The sequence below is a fragment of the Molothrus aeneus genome, chromosome 1 (genome assembly GCF_037042795.1).
Source record: "Molothrus aeneus isolate 106 chromosome 1, BPBGC_Maene_1.0, whole genome shotgun sequence".
Taxonomy (NCBI): Eukaryota; Metazoa; Chordata; class Aves; order Passeriformes; family Icteridae; genus Molothrus; species Molothrus aeneus.
Genome location: NC_089646.1, coordinates 82,597,297 through 82,611,684, shown reverse-complemented (window position 1 = coordinate 82,611,684; position 14,388 = coordinate 82,597,297). Strand labels below are relative to the sequence as shown.

The 14,388-nt window shown below is 40.5% G+C and overlaps 1 protein-coding gene across 2 annotated transcripts; it reads left to right on the top strand.

Annotated features, from left to right (window-relative positions):
- The first annotated feature begins 63 nt into the window (after nucleotides 1–63).
- On the top strand, nucleotides 64–12,108 carry SRD5A1 (steroid 5 alpha-reductase 1). 2 transcript variants are annotated; one of them, XR_010783261.1, is made up of 6 exons: nucleotides 64–389; nucleotides 2,412–2,578; nucleotides 4,963–5,064; nucleotides 7,212–7,362; nucleotides 9,522–9,654; nucleotides 11,471–12,108. XR_010783261.1 is itself a non-coding variant. In XM_066545734.1 (5 exons), the coding sequence occupies exons 1-5, from the start codon at nucleotides 64–66 to the stop codon at nucleotides 9,586–9,588; spliced, it is 813 nt and encodes a 270-aa protein (XP_066401831.1). In that variant the 3' UTR covers nucleotides 9,589–12,108. The 2 variants fall into 2 exon arrangements, 1 of the variants encoding a protein (XP_066401831.1); XM_066545734.1 differs by having other exon boundaries at nucleotides 9,522–12,108.
- Nucleotides 12,109–14,388: the final 2,280 nt, after the last annotated feature.

Genomic DNA, 14,388 nt, shown 5'->3' with positions numbered 1-14,388 from the left:
CGGCGGCGGGCACGCCCCCGGCGGCCACTGGCGGTGCCAGATGAACCGAGGCGGCGGAGCGCGATGGGCTTTGCCGGCGATGGCGGCGTGTGCGCGCTGTGGCGCCGGGCCGAGGGCCCCGAGGAGCGGCGGCTGCTGGAGCTCTTCTCCTACGGGCTGATGGCGCTGGGTGCCGTCTCCGCCCTGCTGCTCCGCTTCATCCCCATGCCCTACGGCCGGTACTCCTCGCGGCGCTTCGGCTGGCTGCTGCCCGCCCGCCCCGCCTGGGTGCTGCAGGAGCTGCCCTCGCTCCTCGTCCCGCTCGGGCTCGCCGCCTGTGGCGGGGCGGTCGCGGCCGCCCGGCCCAACCGTGTCCTGCTGGGCTGCTTCCTCCTGCACTACGCGCACAGGTGCGGCGGCGGGCGGGCGGGCGGCGCTCCCCGCGGGCACCGGCGGGGATGGGGTGGCTGGCGGGGGTTCCCTGCCGTGCTGGGGGCGGGAGAAGGGGTCGGTCTTCATAGAGATACCTGGTTGCTGCTTCCCGACCGAAGGGGCTGCGGTTCTGTTAATTGGCGTTTGTTACTTAATGTAATAGTTACTGACGTCTCTTCTGCTTCGCTACACTGCGATATGTTCCGTGTTGTTACGGCAGCCGGGCGAATAGCCGTGGCCATGCGGTGCCGGCTGCCTTGTGCGCGCTGTGCACCGCGATGCTCCGGCGATGCTCTTGGCGCTCCCTAAGCGCCCCGCTCCATCCTTGTGCTGCTGCTGCTGTGCCTCCCGCTTCAGCAGTGGATTGAGCAGGCTGTCTTAAGGTTACTGTGTTACAACAAGGAAAGTTCAGCACCGTGTACTGATATAATCTTGATGTTACTAAACAATAGCTATTTTCTAATTATATTGTTCAGCATTGTCTTTCAACATAGGGTTTGTTGCAGGAGTTGGACTGGATGAGCCTTGTGTGTTTCCTCTAGCTCAATATATTCAATGATTCATTAAAATACTGGCAAAGCTGAGGCTGAGTGCACTGTGTTGCCAGGTAGTCAAGAGTATTCAGGCATTTTGTAAAAATAATTGGAGAAGGGAGTGTAGTTGGAGCCCAGGTGCGATCTTGCTGTTCCCTTCAAGTTATGGACAGTAGCTACTTGTCTTATTCCACGAGTAAATTTGCCACCAGGACAGGAGGGTTCAATTTGTCAGGTTTATTTTAAGCCCCTCTTGTGGCTGAAATGGTATTTTCTGGTACTTATTGAGAAAAGCTCTTGCTTTTGACTTAGTGTATTCCACAGTCTTGTAGTGGGGAGGTATATGACATATGGTCGGCCTGGAGGCTGCCTTTGAAAACCTGCAATCTTTGCTCCCCCTTTTTCTATTCTTAAGTGTAAAGACATTAGTTTTTACATGGGATCTTAACTCATCCTTGATGTCTGGGAATAACTAGGAATGTGAGGCAATGATTTGTACAAAAAAGTGAGCTGTGCTGCAGTTTCTTTTTTTCCACTTGCTTGTTGCTGTTGCCAAACCCAAGGGACTCTTGTGTGGGTGAGTGTAGACTGGAAGAGACCTCTGTTATCTTGTTCTGTTTCTTGTGGCATTGCATGCTTTAAATAATCCTGTAGTGAATTTATTACTCTTTCTTGAAAGCTGTTAGGGTTGGACTTCTTTTGGAAAGGTTATTTTGAAGCAGTTGTCCTTGGGTAGGTGGAAAACACATGAAGAATGCTCAGGCTTCAGTGATCCTGTTTCTGTATCATTATAGATCATAATTAAATTAATAGACAATTGGGAGTTGGCTAGTTCCACAAGAAAGAGCACAAGAGTATTCACCTGCTCTTCTTGTTTGGAGCTAGTTTGTTTACTTGCATAATCCCCCAGGAAAAGCAATCAGGATTCCTTTCCCAAATGGGATGGCAATTGAGGGTTTGTCCTGTCTTTAGAGGTGTCATAGAGTAGACCAAAACTGTCAAGGTGAAGCAATTAATGTTTTGGCTTACAGGGTAGGGAGGAAACTGAGGTCAATTAGGTTAATTTGAAGGGGATTGACTTTTCCCCTGGAGATGCTGGGGGAATTTAGTGGACGGGTCTTGTTTCCTAGCTCATCTCAGAAAGCTTGATGATACAACTGAGGGTTTAGGGACAAAAATGGACTGTGCTTAATATCAGTTGTCTTTATTCCTCTCACCAAAGTAATTGCCTTGGATGCTAAGTTCAAAATTTCTGCCATACAGTAGAGAGGACTGGTTTTGTAATTCCAACTAGGCAAAAAAAAAAAAAGAATGTTTTAGATATTAAAGCAAGCGCAGCTATCCTTTCAGACACCAAGGGCTGGTGCTGAGAATTTGTAAAGTAGGGTAGTGTGGGCAATGTTTGGACTTCAAAGCTATAATTTTTGTGGTTAATACAATACATTTTCTTTTCTTTGTTTGCTATAGGGCACTCATCTTTCCCCTTCTGATCCGTGAAGGAAAACCAACACCGTTTTTCACTTTTGTGTTAGCGCTTCTGTTCTGTGCTTTCAACGGGTACTTGCAGGGCCGAAGCTTAACCACCTATGCAACTTACCCTCCAGGCTGGCTGGGCGGCTCACGCTTCATTACAGGTGTGTTAAATCGTGTTATGAGAACATCAGGTGTCAGTTTCCTCTGTCTTCATAGCTCTTAATTGTGATTTTATAGTATCTTTAATGCCATTTTATAAGTCTTCTTATAATTTTCTCATTGGTGTAGCTGGCGGCCTTTTAACCTTTTTTTAGCCTGTGAACTGACACTTCTTTCTGCAGTGCTAGATGATCTGATTGTTGTATTTACTCTATAACAGCCAAGTAAATCCAGGTCATGTATTATTTTTTTTTCATGTAGAAGCTTGAAGCCCTAAATGGAACCAGCAGCATGCAGATTTAGAAGAAGCAAAGCTTTTCTGTCTAACACGTAGATTAAACTAAAGTAACAAATTAATGGAGTAAAAAACCTAGCAAGGGTAGCTGCTAACTACTGACATGCCATGGCAAATGCTGCAAGTCCTTGGTGTCAGGATATCTACACTGGATACACACACAGGCACCAATCCAGCTGCCCTTGTAATCGGGGACTGGCTTTGTCAAATGACAAAACTGGCCACACAAGGAAGGGGTGGAGGGGTTGATCATTCACTCCCAATTGGGAAGTGAGGTTACATTTATACTTGAAGCCAGGGATATGATTAAAAGACTAAGGTATTTAGTGACAAAATATTTTATTTACTCAATTTTTTTGCTTCCTAGACATCTACTTTTGCCTACTGTTAAAATTATAGTATCATTTCCTAATGAAATCTTTACAGAAAGATAATTTTCATCTGAAGATAAACCAGAATGTTTTGCCTCATCAGTCAAAGGCAGAGTAGTGGGCTGTGTAACCTCTCACTGTGGAACCCTTTTATAAAGTTTGTCTGTTTTGGGGAACACAATAACTTATATCTACAGCAGTAATTGATTTGGAGCAGGAATATGGTTTTGATGTGATTTCCTCATGGTTTCTCTGGACTGTGTGTTGGTTTATTTCAGAGCATTGAACTTGTGTGTTTTCAGAGAAACAGGAATGTTCTGCTTCAAATGCAGAACGATAAGCTTGCAAACCAAGAATAACGTCATAATCTTTCAGCATGAACCTTACACCTGTATGCCAATAAAGAGCTTGTGAATTTACCAAAAGAGCTGGTGATACCCTGAAGCGGTGACTGCTATAAACAGGACACCAACACCTCTGTGCCTCACCCTTGTGTCCTTTCCTAATCTCTCTGCACTTGTAGCTGGAAACTCCTTTCTTCCTTTGCTTGCTTTAGCTTCTTCAAACCCTTTGCAGTATGCTATGTCTTTTCTTACTTCTTTAAGTCCCTATTCAACTACCTCCTTTGAATGTCCATGGCTAACTCTTGTGTGCATCAAAACACTTCTTTAGCAGGAGGTCTGCAAAACAGAACAGCACCCGTAACTTACAAGGTGCAGGTTACAGAACATCAGCTCCTCAACTGTTGCTTTTGTTTTGGTTTTTTTTATGAAGCTTCTTATCTGGCCACCAGGCAGCTAAGCACACGTGTCACCTCTGCTCTCTTCGCACATCAAACCTGAAGAGCGTGTATGCATTGTCCAAATCTGTGTATAATTTTGCAGGCAAGGGATGTGGGTTACCAGTGTCTCTCCTAATAATGATAGGTATCTAGATGCTCCAGGTGATTGTGTCTTGTTGGAAAAACTTATCACAGAATCTGAGATGAGGCACTAGTTAACTTCAAAACACAGATCTTATCTGTTCCTTATCAGCAGGGAATGCTGCTTTCAAGGGAAGATAACATAGGTAACATGTTGCCAAGGGATAAAAAAAAAAAGAATTTCAATCCTAAATTCCTTTTGATTTATCCCACCCTCATGGCAACATAAGGATGCAGAATGTGACAACAATCTCAGTTTCTGCAAAAGGCTGTAATAAATGGCTAAACCATTTTGCTGAATGAGTAAATGACATGTTAATTCCTTCACAGATGTATTCCTTTTATTGCACAGAAATCTGTTGGGGAAATTCTGATGTGCTATCAGTAACATAGTCAGAGGAGAGTGGGGCTAAGATGTGCCCCTCTGGGAAGATTAAAAATGGCTGTTTCTTTCAGTGTGTAAAATCTTAGCATATTTTTCTATGTCAAAGTTAGGGAAACATACACATTACATCTGTATATATGCACGTACATACATTTATAAAAGTCTAGCAACATAGGAATAAACTTCATTTTTTAAAGTGCTATTTCCCATCTAGGGAGCTGTTGATACTGTGAGCTGTGCTGATTGAAGAGCACAGTGTGGGACTGGGACTGTGCAGGATGTCACCAGAGCTGTTTATGCTGCTTACATTACTACTGCTTTGAGACAATATGCCTAATGTGCTATTGGACTGTAGTTTGTTTTCTGAACAAACACAGTGCACTAAATATTGTATTTTCAATATTTCTCTTCAGGTTTTTTAGGATGGTTGGTTGGCATGGCCATCAATATTCATTCTGATCATATTCTCAGAAATCTGAGAAAACCAGGGGAAACTGGTTACAAGATACCAAGAGGTAAGTAAAATAGTACAGAAATTAATACAACAAAAAGAGCTATCTCTCATATAAGAAGAGGTGGAGAGAGCTTGGACTCCTCAGACTGAAGAGAAGGCTCAGGGAGGTCTTACCAAAGTTTATATATTATGAAGAAGAGAGAACCAGGCTCTCCTTAGTGGTGCCTAGTGACAGGAGCAGAGGAAGTGGACACAAAATTCAAGCACATAAAATTATATCTGACTTTTTGGTTTTTTTTTTGGCTGGGAGGATGGTCAAACATACAGGTGTGGAGCAGGTTGCTCAGAGAGATTGGAGGGAGACTCGAAACCACACTGGGCATAGTCCTGGACAACCTGTTCCGGCTGATCCTGTTTCAACTGTGCTGGTTGGACAAGATTATCTCAAGAGATCCCTTCCAATCTAAAATGATTCTGTGTGAAAATGGCCTTCTAAAGCTTAGTGTATTTTAGAGGAGATAGTAATTTATGATATAAGAGGCAACTGGAAATAGCATTTTGTTTTCTACCACGGGAAGTGGTAGAAATTTTGGTTTCTACCACAGGAAGTGATTTTATAGTTTGGGAAACTTTTTTTTTTCCCCTGAAGCCAAATATTGGAAGGAATCTGTTTCATTATATCACTTGGCTTGTGCAAATCTTTGGGTTTCTTGACCAACATTGGCTATATTTTTAAAAAGGGGTAAAAATGTAACAGCATTGCCCAGCTTTTCAGAGAATCAGCAGGTGGGTGGAGAAGAAAGACCTTAATTATTCACTCAGTGTGGGGGCAGCAGGGGAATGAAGGAAGTACTCCATGTGTGACCCATCTCATGTCCGATATAAGAGGGAGGTACCTGAAGTAATTGGAGAACAGCAACAATTTTGAAAAGGGAGACTCAGGGAAAGGAGGACAGAAATCCAAATGAATTTGGCATTGTAAATTCTGGCCTTCATGGGAAAATGGAGAATATGAAAGGCTTTCTTATGGGGGCTATATTGAAGTGTTAAGGTTTATTATGACTTTTGGAAACAGGCACTCTTCTGAGTACATTACACTCACTGAGAGCAGAAAGATAATACCTCTGAATTCTGTTATCTCACTACATTTTTTTTCTTAGTTGTTGCTTTTTCTCGGTTGTTAATTTTTTTAAATAAAACTGTAAGAACTAAGATATATAAAGTCAACTGTTATTTTTTCAAAATAATTGTAATTTTAATATATGTAAAATGGAAGTGCTCATGTGAAAAATTAATATGAACATACTATATTGTGTTCAGTGTTCAAAAAGGTTCTGAAGGAAATATGTTATTTGCTGTGAGATCAGGAGTAGCTGATCTTTTTGATGTTGCTTATCCAGTTTAAGTGCTAGAATTTTACTTTTCTTTTGTCACAAAGGTAGTGTAATTAGAGCAAGGTCAAAACATCTCCTTTATTACATTTGCCAAATACTTGTTTGTTTAGTCCTACTGGTAAAGCACATACTGAGATGTTATCCATTTGTACACCAACTTTAGAATTAGGGTGAAATTCTTGATTTATAAAATTCCTAGCAGCTGAGTACCAATTGTTTATGCACAATTGTCTATACAATCGATTTAACACAGGCTGCCAAATTTTCACTGACTGTAGAGGCTGAAACAGCAAATCTGATGAAGAATGGGAACAAAAGTGCAATAACTTCATAAGCTAGAAAACAAATTTGGAACTTTACTTCATAATAATAGTACCGTTCATAATTAACTTATTTTCTAAAGTACTTAAAGAAATGAAATTATAGGCTAAGTAACCCTATGAGTATTTTCTGGGACTCAAGGGGAGTATGTCTTCTATTTCTACGTATTTTAAAAAAGTTTTAGGGTATGATCAAAGAACATGTCATTAAGTAATTATTCACAAAGGCATATAATTATGTACTTGCTTCTGATGCTAGTAAATCTGCTTTTCTTTCTTTATTTAAAGAGAAAAAGTGGGGCTACAAAAGGTCTGTCTTAGAATGAGGTCTGAAGTGTTCCTTCATAGTGCAGCTTAAACTGAAAAATGCTGTCTCCTCTGCCTTTAAAAATCAAATAGAGACATTGGTGATATAGCTCCTACTTGGTGTACAGAAAAGTTCAAAATGCCTTAGTCAAGATATTCAATGTTACCTAACTCTGTCCTGCTTTCAGGAGGAATGTTTGAGTATGTCAGTGGAGCCAACTTTTTTGGAGAGATCCTGGAATGGTTTGGGTTTGCCCTTGCCTGCTGCACCATTGAAAGCTTTGCATTTGCGTTGTGCACTCTCTTCATCCTGAGTTCAAGGGCAAGACAACACCACAAGTAAGGGTTCCTGCCTTGTCAGTTCTGTTGTCTCTATGCCACACTGCATTTCCATTTCACAAATTATGCCTCATCCTACAGGGATGTTGCAGAGCAAGTCTTGTGAAAGAGAATGTTGCTGTAGGGCAGAATATGATAAAGAATACTCTGAGAAAACTAAGTATTGCAGAATTTCAGCAGAATAGTACAGAACATAAACACAGTACAACAAGGTGGTCAAAATAAGGTTTAAATGAAGATAGTTCATCCTGGATCTGTAAAAATTATAGGCAAGTTTAGCAATATTGTCTTAATTAATCAAATACTATACTTTCCCTTCTCAAACTTGTTTCTCTAATATAAAAATTTTTGAAAATCACCCAAGCTGTCTTTAACAGGCACACTTTATAGTCATGTCTGTATCATATTGTCTATAATCAATTGTATGGACATTATGAAAACAGTTCTGATAGATGACATTTAATGAACTATCTGCTCTAAACATTCTGACTGTTCATGTACTGTGTTTATAGTGTGGCTTTCCTGCTAACAAGAAGGACCATAGTTTGGGGAGACTTGTTTCCTGAAAGGATTCTCATTAAGGAATAGCATGCTTAAATGAATTTGAACATGTTAATTTTATTTTGCATATTTTCAGCTTCCTGCTTTGGTTCTCATGTTGAAACTTAGTGGAATAAAAGGAAATAAACATGAATTTAAGGAGGAAATGGGTTGAAAAAAAAATACTGACCATCTGTGAGGGCAGCCATGTCTATGTCTAATGGAGTGCTAAAAACCTCCAGAAAGAGGTTTTCCTGTTCCTTGTTGTAGGATGTTTGGGTCTGAAATACCTTCCCAGAGAACAAGTTTCTTCCACTATCCAACCTGGGCCTTCCAAACCTGTTGCCTTTGATCATCTCCCTGTTTTATCACCTGCTATTAGTGAGCAGAGTTGCAGAGTATCTTGAGTTGGGAGGAGCATTTGAAGGTTGTCCAGTCAACTGGTGTGTGGCAAACCACAAGGCTCTGCCCAGTTGCCCAGGGCTCATCCAGTTGACTTCTGAATGTCTCCTCCTTGGCAGATGAAGCAAGGACAGGTTCTCCTGCCTCTCCCTGTGTATTACCTTCTTCAGGCTCAAATTCCATGCTTGGTTTCCATCAATCTTAAGCCTTGATGGCATTCTTTCAGAACATCAAGAAAAGCTAAATGTTGTTAAAGGAAGTTTTTTACACTAAAGGAAAAATGCATGAAAATGGAACAGGGATACAGGAAAAAATAGCTAATCCATGTAAGTGAAGAAACATGTTAGTTTAGTTTGTTTATTTAAAAAACTTAGAATAAATTACTGAAATGGGTAAATAGGGTAATAACTGTATTCCCTAGATGCAGGTTGCACCTATCATGCATTGCATGTTCTGTTCTGTTTATTCCAGCTTTGATCTTGCAGTTGGTTAGCTATTGATATTATGAATATCTGCACTTTCAAGGAGCCCAGGTCAACTTAGTTCTTTTATTTCAGAGAAGCAGAATAAATATTCAAAAATAGGAGTAAGCATGCTTGTTATGAAAGGTGAAAACACAAATAATATCTGATAGCTCTCTGCAATTTTTAATTGTCTGGATTTGAAAATAGTGACGGTCTTTGAGGGGTGTTAGCAATAAGGCAAGTGCAATGTTCATCATGTTCAGTTTGGTTACCCAGATTCTAACTGCAGCCAAAGATGCTTCTATGCAGAATGGGACTCTCCTTCCAGTGTGTGAAGTATCCCTTGCTTCCACATGAAGTCATTATGCAATGACAGGTTTTTGATTTTATTTTTTCTCCCTCTAATTTTAAAATATGTAAATACTCAGTATGTATAACACCATACGTTTTGAAATAATGGGTTATTCCTTCCCTGACATATCTCACCACGTCTGTTGGTTTGATTTCCCATTGCTGGCAGATGTAACTTAGTTTTGTTATATTTGGTGATTAGATGTCATTAGGATGAGTGCAGTAAATGCCATTTTTCTATCCAGAGTAGGTTATAAAGGTGTTGGGGATTCTTTTGTTTATTTGGGTTTTTTTTGTAGACAAAACCATGTATGGATTAAATTAAACACATTGTACAATTCTTTAATTTCCTCAGCAGTGTTTTGAAGACTCAATACTCATCAGATTTTTTTTATTTTTCAGATGGTACCTTGAGAAATTTGAAGACTATCCAAAGGACAGAAAAATTGTCATCCCATTTTTGTACTGAGCCGTGCTTTTAACACTTTGAGATGGATGCTTTTAGTAACAGCCAACATTTTACAGATGCTGGCAGGTTAGCAACACACTTGGTTCATCACTGTGGCAAAGCCTTTCCATCAGTGCTGCTATTACTTACTGCTTTTTCCTCTTAATGGTAACCCAGAAATCTGATGGACAGGGTGAATAGGAACAGAAATGGTTTTCCAGCAGTGAAGCACCTTCATAAATACATTAGGCAATGAGTCTGAATTGGCATTGTGGGAAGTACTGTGCATGACTTCTGATGCATCTTTTTCTGCCTGTGAGGGCTTCTGCTGTTTCCACTCAATGTAGGCAAGCTGTCCTGAGGATTGTGCTGTGAGCTCAGCTACTCTCACTGCAGTCTGGATGGTGTGTTCTGCCTACATACACAAACAGGGTTGATTTTATTTTTTTTCCTTGCCTTAGTAATCCTTTAGATTCCCCCCACCTGCGTTTCCAGAGGAGCTGGTGATGTAGACCAAGGAATTAGATGAATACAGTTGCTTTTAGATGAGAGGCAGTGTTTTTCCTTCTCTTTGCACTCTCACAAATATAGGGGCACTGTACAGACAATATCTAATGATATTTACATAAAAGTTGTACTGCTAATAGATTAATATTGTCATCTACCTCTTAAAATTGATAACTATCTCAATATGCAATATGTGTCTTCTCACTCTAAACTGGTTTTGGAAGTCTACTTAGGATACTTAGGCCAATTTGGCATTGTTAACAATTGTGTAATGTTTTCTAACTTAATTTATAAAAAAACCTTGATATTTAAAAAAGTTTTCTTACTATGGTGTTTTAAAAAAATCAAGTGTCTTCCTTCTTCTGTTGCTAACATTCTAGATTATTTTATATTCTAAAATTCTGGAGCCCTGTGTCCGTTCTCATACCCCAACCTTTTGCTCACAAAGGACTCCAGATGGTTTCAAGAACATGATGGGATCCCAAGCATACAGATTTTCAAGTTCTGTGTCTTTTGCATGATTGTAATAATAAAGAGTCTTTTTTTTTTTTGGTGTCAGCAATTTTAAAAACAAACCCAAAACAACTCAAAGGAAAACTAAAAAAAAAGGCAATCCAACAAACCCCCCAAGTGAACAACCAAATTCTAATAATTTAAAAAATTTAAAAAACAAACAAATGAACACTAACTGAAAAATCTTTCCGCAAAACCCCAAAACTCTGCTGCTAATATAATTTGAAAATAAATGGAATTCAAACTTTTGCCAAGTGTCATCTGCTCTGTTTGCACTTCTATGTTGGGTTATGTTCTTCAAAACTAATTAGTAACATAATTTTGCCAGATGCTAAGTTTTCCAGGAAGATTTGTTTTGATGAGCAGTCATGATGCTTGCTGGAGAAGGAAGATGGTGAAGAGTTTGATTTACTCCTCAATGCTAAAATGGAGTTATTTGACAATGAAAGTTCAATAGTTCGCTTAAAGCATATTCTGAAGATAATTTTAGAACCTGAGTCTTACATATCAGGATATTTATAAATCCTGTTATCTCTGCAACATTTTTAAAAATCTTCTTGTCCAAATCATCCACCTATAAAAATCTCTTTGTGGGTTTTTGAATCCTATGTTTTTTCCACTATCTCCCCACGGTATTTAAACACTTATGTAGTTTATGGTGAATTAATATCTTTTTTGGGTTTGTGTGGCCAGATTTTGGTGATGGGGGCCCCAGGGGTGACTTCTGTAAGAAGCTCCTAGAAGCTTCCCCCATGTCTGGTAGAGTCAATGCCAGCTTGGCCCAGGGCCAGCCTGCTCCTGACCAAGGCCAAGCCCATCATGAAGGATAGTAATGTCTTTGTAATAACATATTTAAGAAAGGAAAAAATATGTTCTTGGGCAGAGCAACATCTATGCAGACACCAAGAGGAAGAGTGGGAGGAGTTGCTTCAGGTGTTGGAGCTGAGATTCCCCTGCTGGAGCTGTGGCCCTGCAGGCCATGGAGGACCATGGGGATGCAGAGACCCACCTGCAGCCTGTGGAGGATCCTCATGCCGGAGCAAGTGGCTGCCTGAGATGAGGCTGTGAAGCCATGGGAACCCTGTCCTGGAGCAGGGTTGTGACAGGGCTGTTTGGAGAGAGGAGCCCATGCTAGAGCAGCTTTCTCCCTGTGGAGAACTCATACTGGAGCAAGTTGTGCCTGAACTGCTGCACTCTGTGGAAGAGCAATCCATGTTGGAGCAGTTCATGGAGAGCTGCTGCCCACGGGATGGACTCAGATTGGAGTTCATGGAGAACTGTCTCCCATGGGAGGGACCCCATGCTGGAGCAGGGGAAGGCTTCCTCTCCTTGAAGAGCAGGAGAAACCACAGGTGATGAACTGACCATAGCCCCCATTCCCTGTCTCCCTGAGCCTCCCTGGGGGAGGAGGTAGAGCTTGGGAAGAAGAGAAAGGTGGAGGGAAGGTGTTTTTAACATGTATTTTACTTTTAATTATCCTGCTCCGGTTTTGTTAGTAATAAATTCAGTTAATATCACCAATTTGAGTCTCTTTTGTCTGTGTCAATATTTGATGAGTGATCTCTCTGGTCATTATCTCACCCCATTTGTGGAGAGGAGTGACAGAGTGGCTTTGGTGGTTTGGTGGACACCTGGCACTTGGCCAGGGTCGACCCACCAAAATATCTTATATCTTCAGGGATATTTGTTTAAAAATCACTAATGGGTCAATCTACCAGTAAAAAATCACCTTTCTGCAGCACTTCAGACTCTAATCTAACACTTCTTTTTTTTTGCCTTTTTTGAAAAGGCAAATGTTCTTTTAAATACTAAACAGTGAAAGAAAGGTCAGTGTTTATTACATCTCCATATTCAGGAGCTGTAGCTCTCTAGTCAGTAGTCTTCTAACAAAGCTTCCAGAAAATTTGAACAGATGTCTTGATTTTGCTCTGCTACTATGCTAATAAATATTTATCTTGCCTAAAAGTTCAGTTGGTTTGCCCACATTATGTTAATTTATGGTTTGCCTACAGTGGGATAGGATCTGAAGTGTGATAGTCTGATAGCTTATCCCTGTTCTCTCTCTTGTTACAGAAAAGGAAAAGCTAAGGTCTGTGGGCTGTGAATGTCAGCATGTTTAGAAATGTTAGTTAATTGGATTAATAAGAAAAATCCCAAACCCGAGCCAGACGGTTTTGTTCTTTGTGTGATTATATTTTATATTCTCATACTTCTAAAGCCTTCCCTAAGTAAAGTACAGATTTTATTTGAGGCAGTTCTTAGAGGGCAGGTCTTATGAGGAGCAGCTGAAAGAGCTGGGACTATTCAGCCTGGAGAAAAGGGGGCCCAGGGGGAATCTTACTACTCTCTACAACTGCCTGAAAGGAGGTTGTAGCCAGGTGGGAGTTTATCTCTTTTCCCAGGTAACCGGTGATAGCATGAGAGGAAATGGCCTTATGTTGTGCCAGGGGAGGTTTAGATTGGCTATTATGAAAAATTTCTTCACTGAAAGGGTCGTCAAGCCCTGGAACAAGCTGCCTGGGGAAGTGATGGAGTCACAATCCTTGGAGGTATGCATGCAGTTGTGGCACTGAGGGAGACGGTTTAGTGGTGGACTTGGGAGCGCTGGCTTTAAGGTTGGACTTAATTAACTCTGAGGTCTTTTCCAACTTAAAGGAATGACTCTGTGATTCCCACATTTCAAGACCCGGGTACATTGGTGAAAGCATGTGATCAACTTGGTCAAATGCTAGAATTGTCTTTTGTTTAAACAATATCCCACTCATTTGCCATCACTTGCAATCCCTTTCCTTTTCAGCACCTCTGACAGATTTTTCTGTTGGAAAATATCTAATACTGAAACATTTTTCTCAAGAATATGTAATGTGAGAATGAACTCTGTTCTGCACATTCCAGAGGGAGAAAACATGCACACTTGCTATTGGGTATATCTGTAGCTACTTTTAATAGAGATGCTTCTAGTCAGATTGATACATCTTTCCCCCAAATCCCTTACTAATAAAACATGATTTCTGGTGTCTTGCTTGAATACTTTTTTTTTCTGTTAGTAATCCCCGCTCTAATTTGTGGAGATTGACCAAGGCTTTTGTATCAACAATTTCATTATCCCAGCTGAGATCTTGGGGAGTGTAAAAACAAGATTGGATTTGTATGACCTAGATGCATGTGTGAACTTGATGAGATGCACTCAGAGCAGTTATTAAGAGTCACAAGGTAAATTTGTCTAGTGATACATTCTTAGTTACGTAAAACAAAGTATGTAGCTGAGATGTTCTACACTTGCAGTTAGAGCAAAGATTAACAGAAGCAGAGGCTGCTCACTTGGGTTCCTCTCCTGCTGCTTTTTTCATTGAAAAAACTGTAGCAGCTGCTGTTTCAACTGTTTTAATTAAGATTCAGCATGATATTATCTTTTCGGGGACTGAAGATAGTATACAAATGACTTGTAGAAACTTGAATTCTTCCAGCAGACAGGAAATCCTGAGTGCCTAACACAGATTTTAAATCCTTTTTGTGATTGAAATATATTAATAACTTTAGTATGAGACTGTCCCAGTCTGTTCTATGCTTCTCAGTTTTACCAATAACAGTTGCAGTTGTCAGGGCAGCCTTTCATCCATTTTGTAAGGAAAGCAGATCTCAAGTTAAAATTGCACCACTTTTTACAGTGATGCAACGTATTTATCACCATCTATGTGCTCATGTGCCCACAGAAAAATATGTGTAAGCAAGCAATTAAATTTATGTTGCAGGACAACTGAAGGGCAAAGCCTTAACCAAGGTTTGCATCTGAAAGAATTA

Excerpts from the sequence above, each read along its gene's own strand:
- SRD5A1 (XM_066545734.1), top strand. The coding sequence starts at position 64 with ATGGGCTTTGCCGGCGATGGCGGCGTGTGCGCGCTGTGGCGCCGGGCC. Across the intron at positions 390-2,411 it reads CTCCTGCACTACGCGCACAG|GGCACTCATCTTTCCCCTTC; the intron begins GTGCGGCGGCGG and ends TGTTTGCTATAG. Across the intron at positions 2,579-4,962 it reads CGGCTCACGCTTCATTACAG|GTTTTTTAGGATGGTTGGTT; the intron begins GTGTGTTAAATC and ends ATTTCTCTTCAG.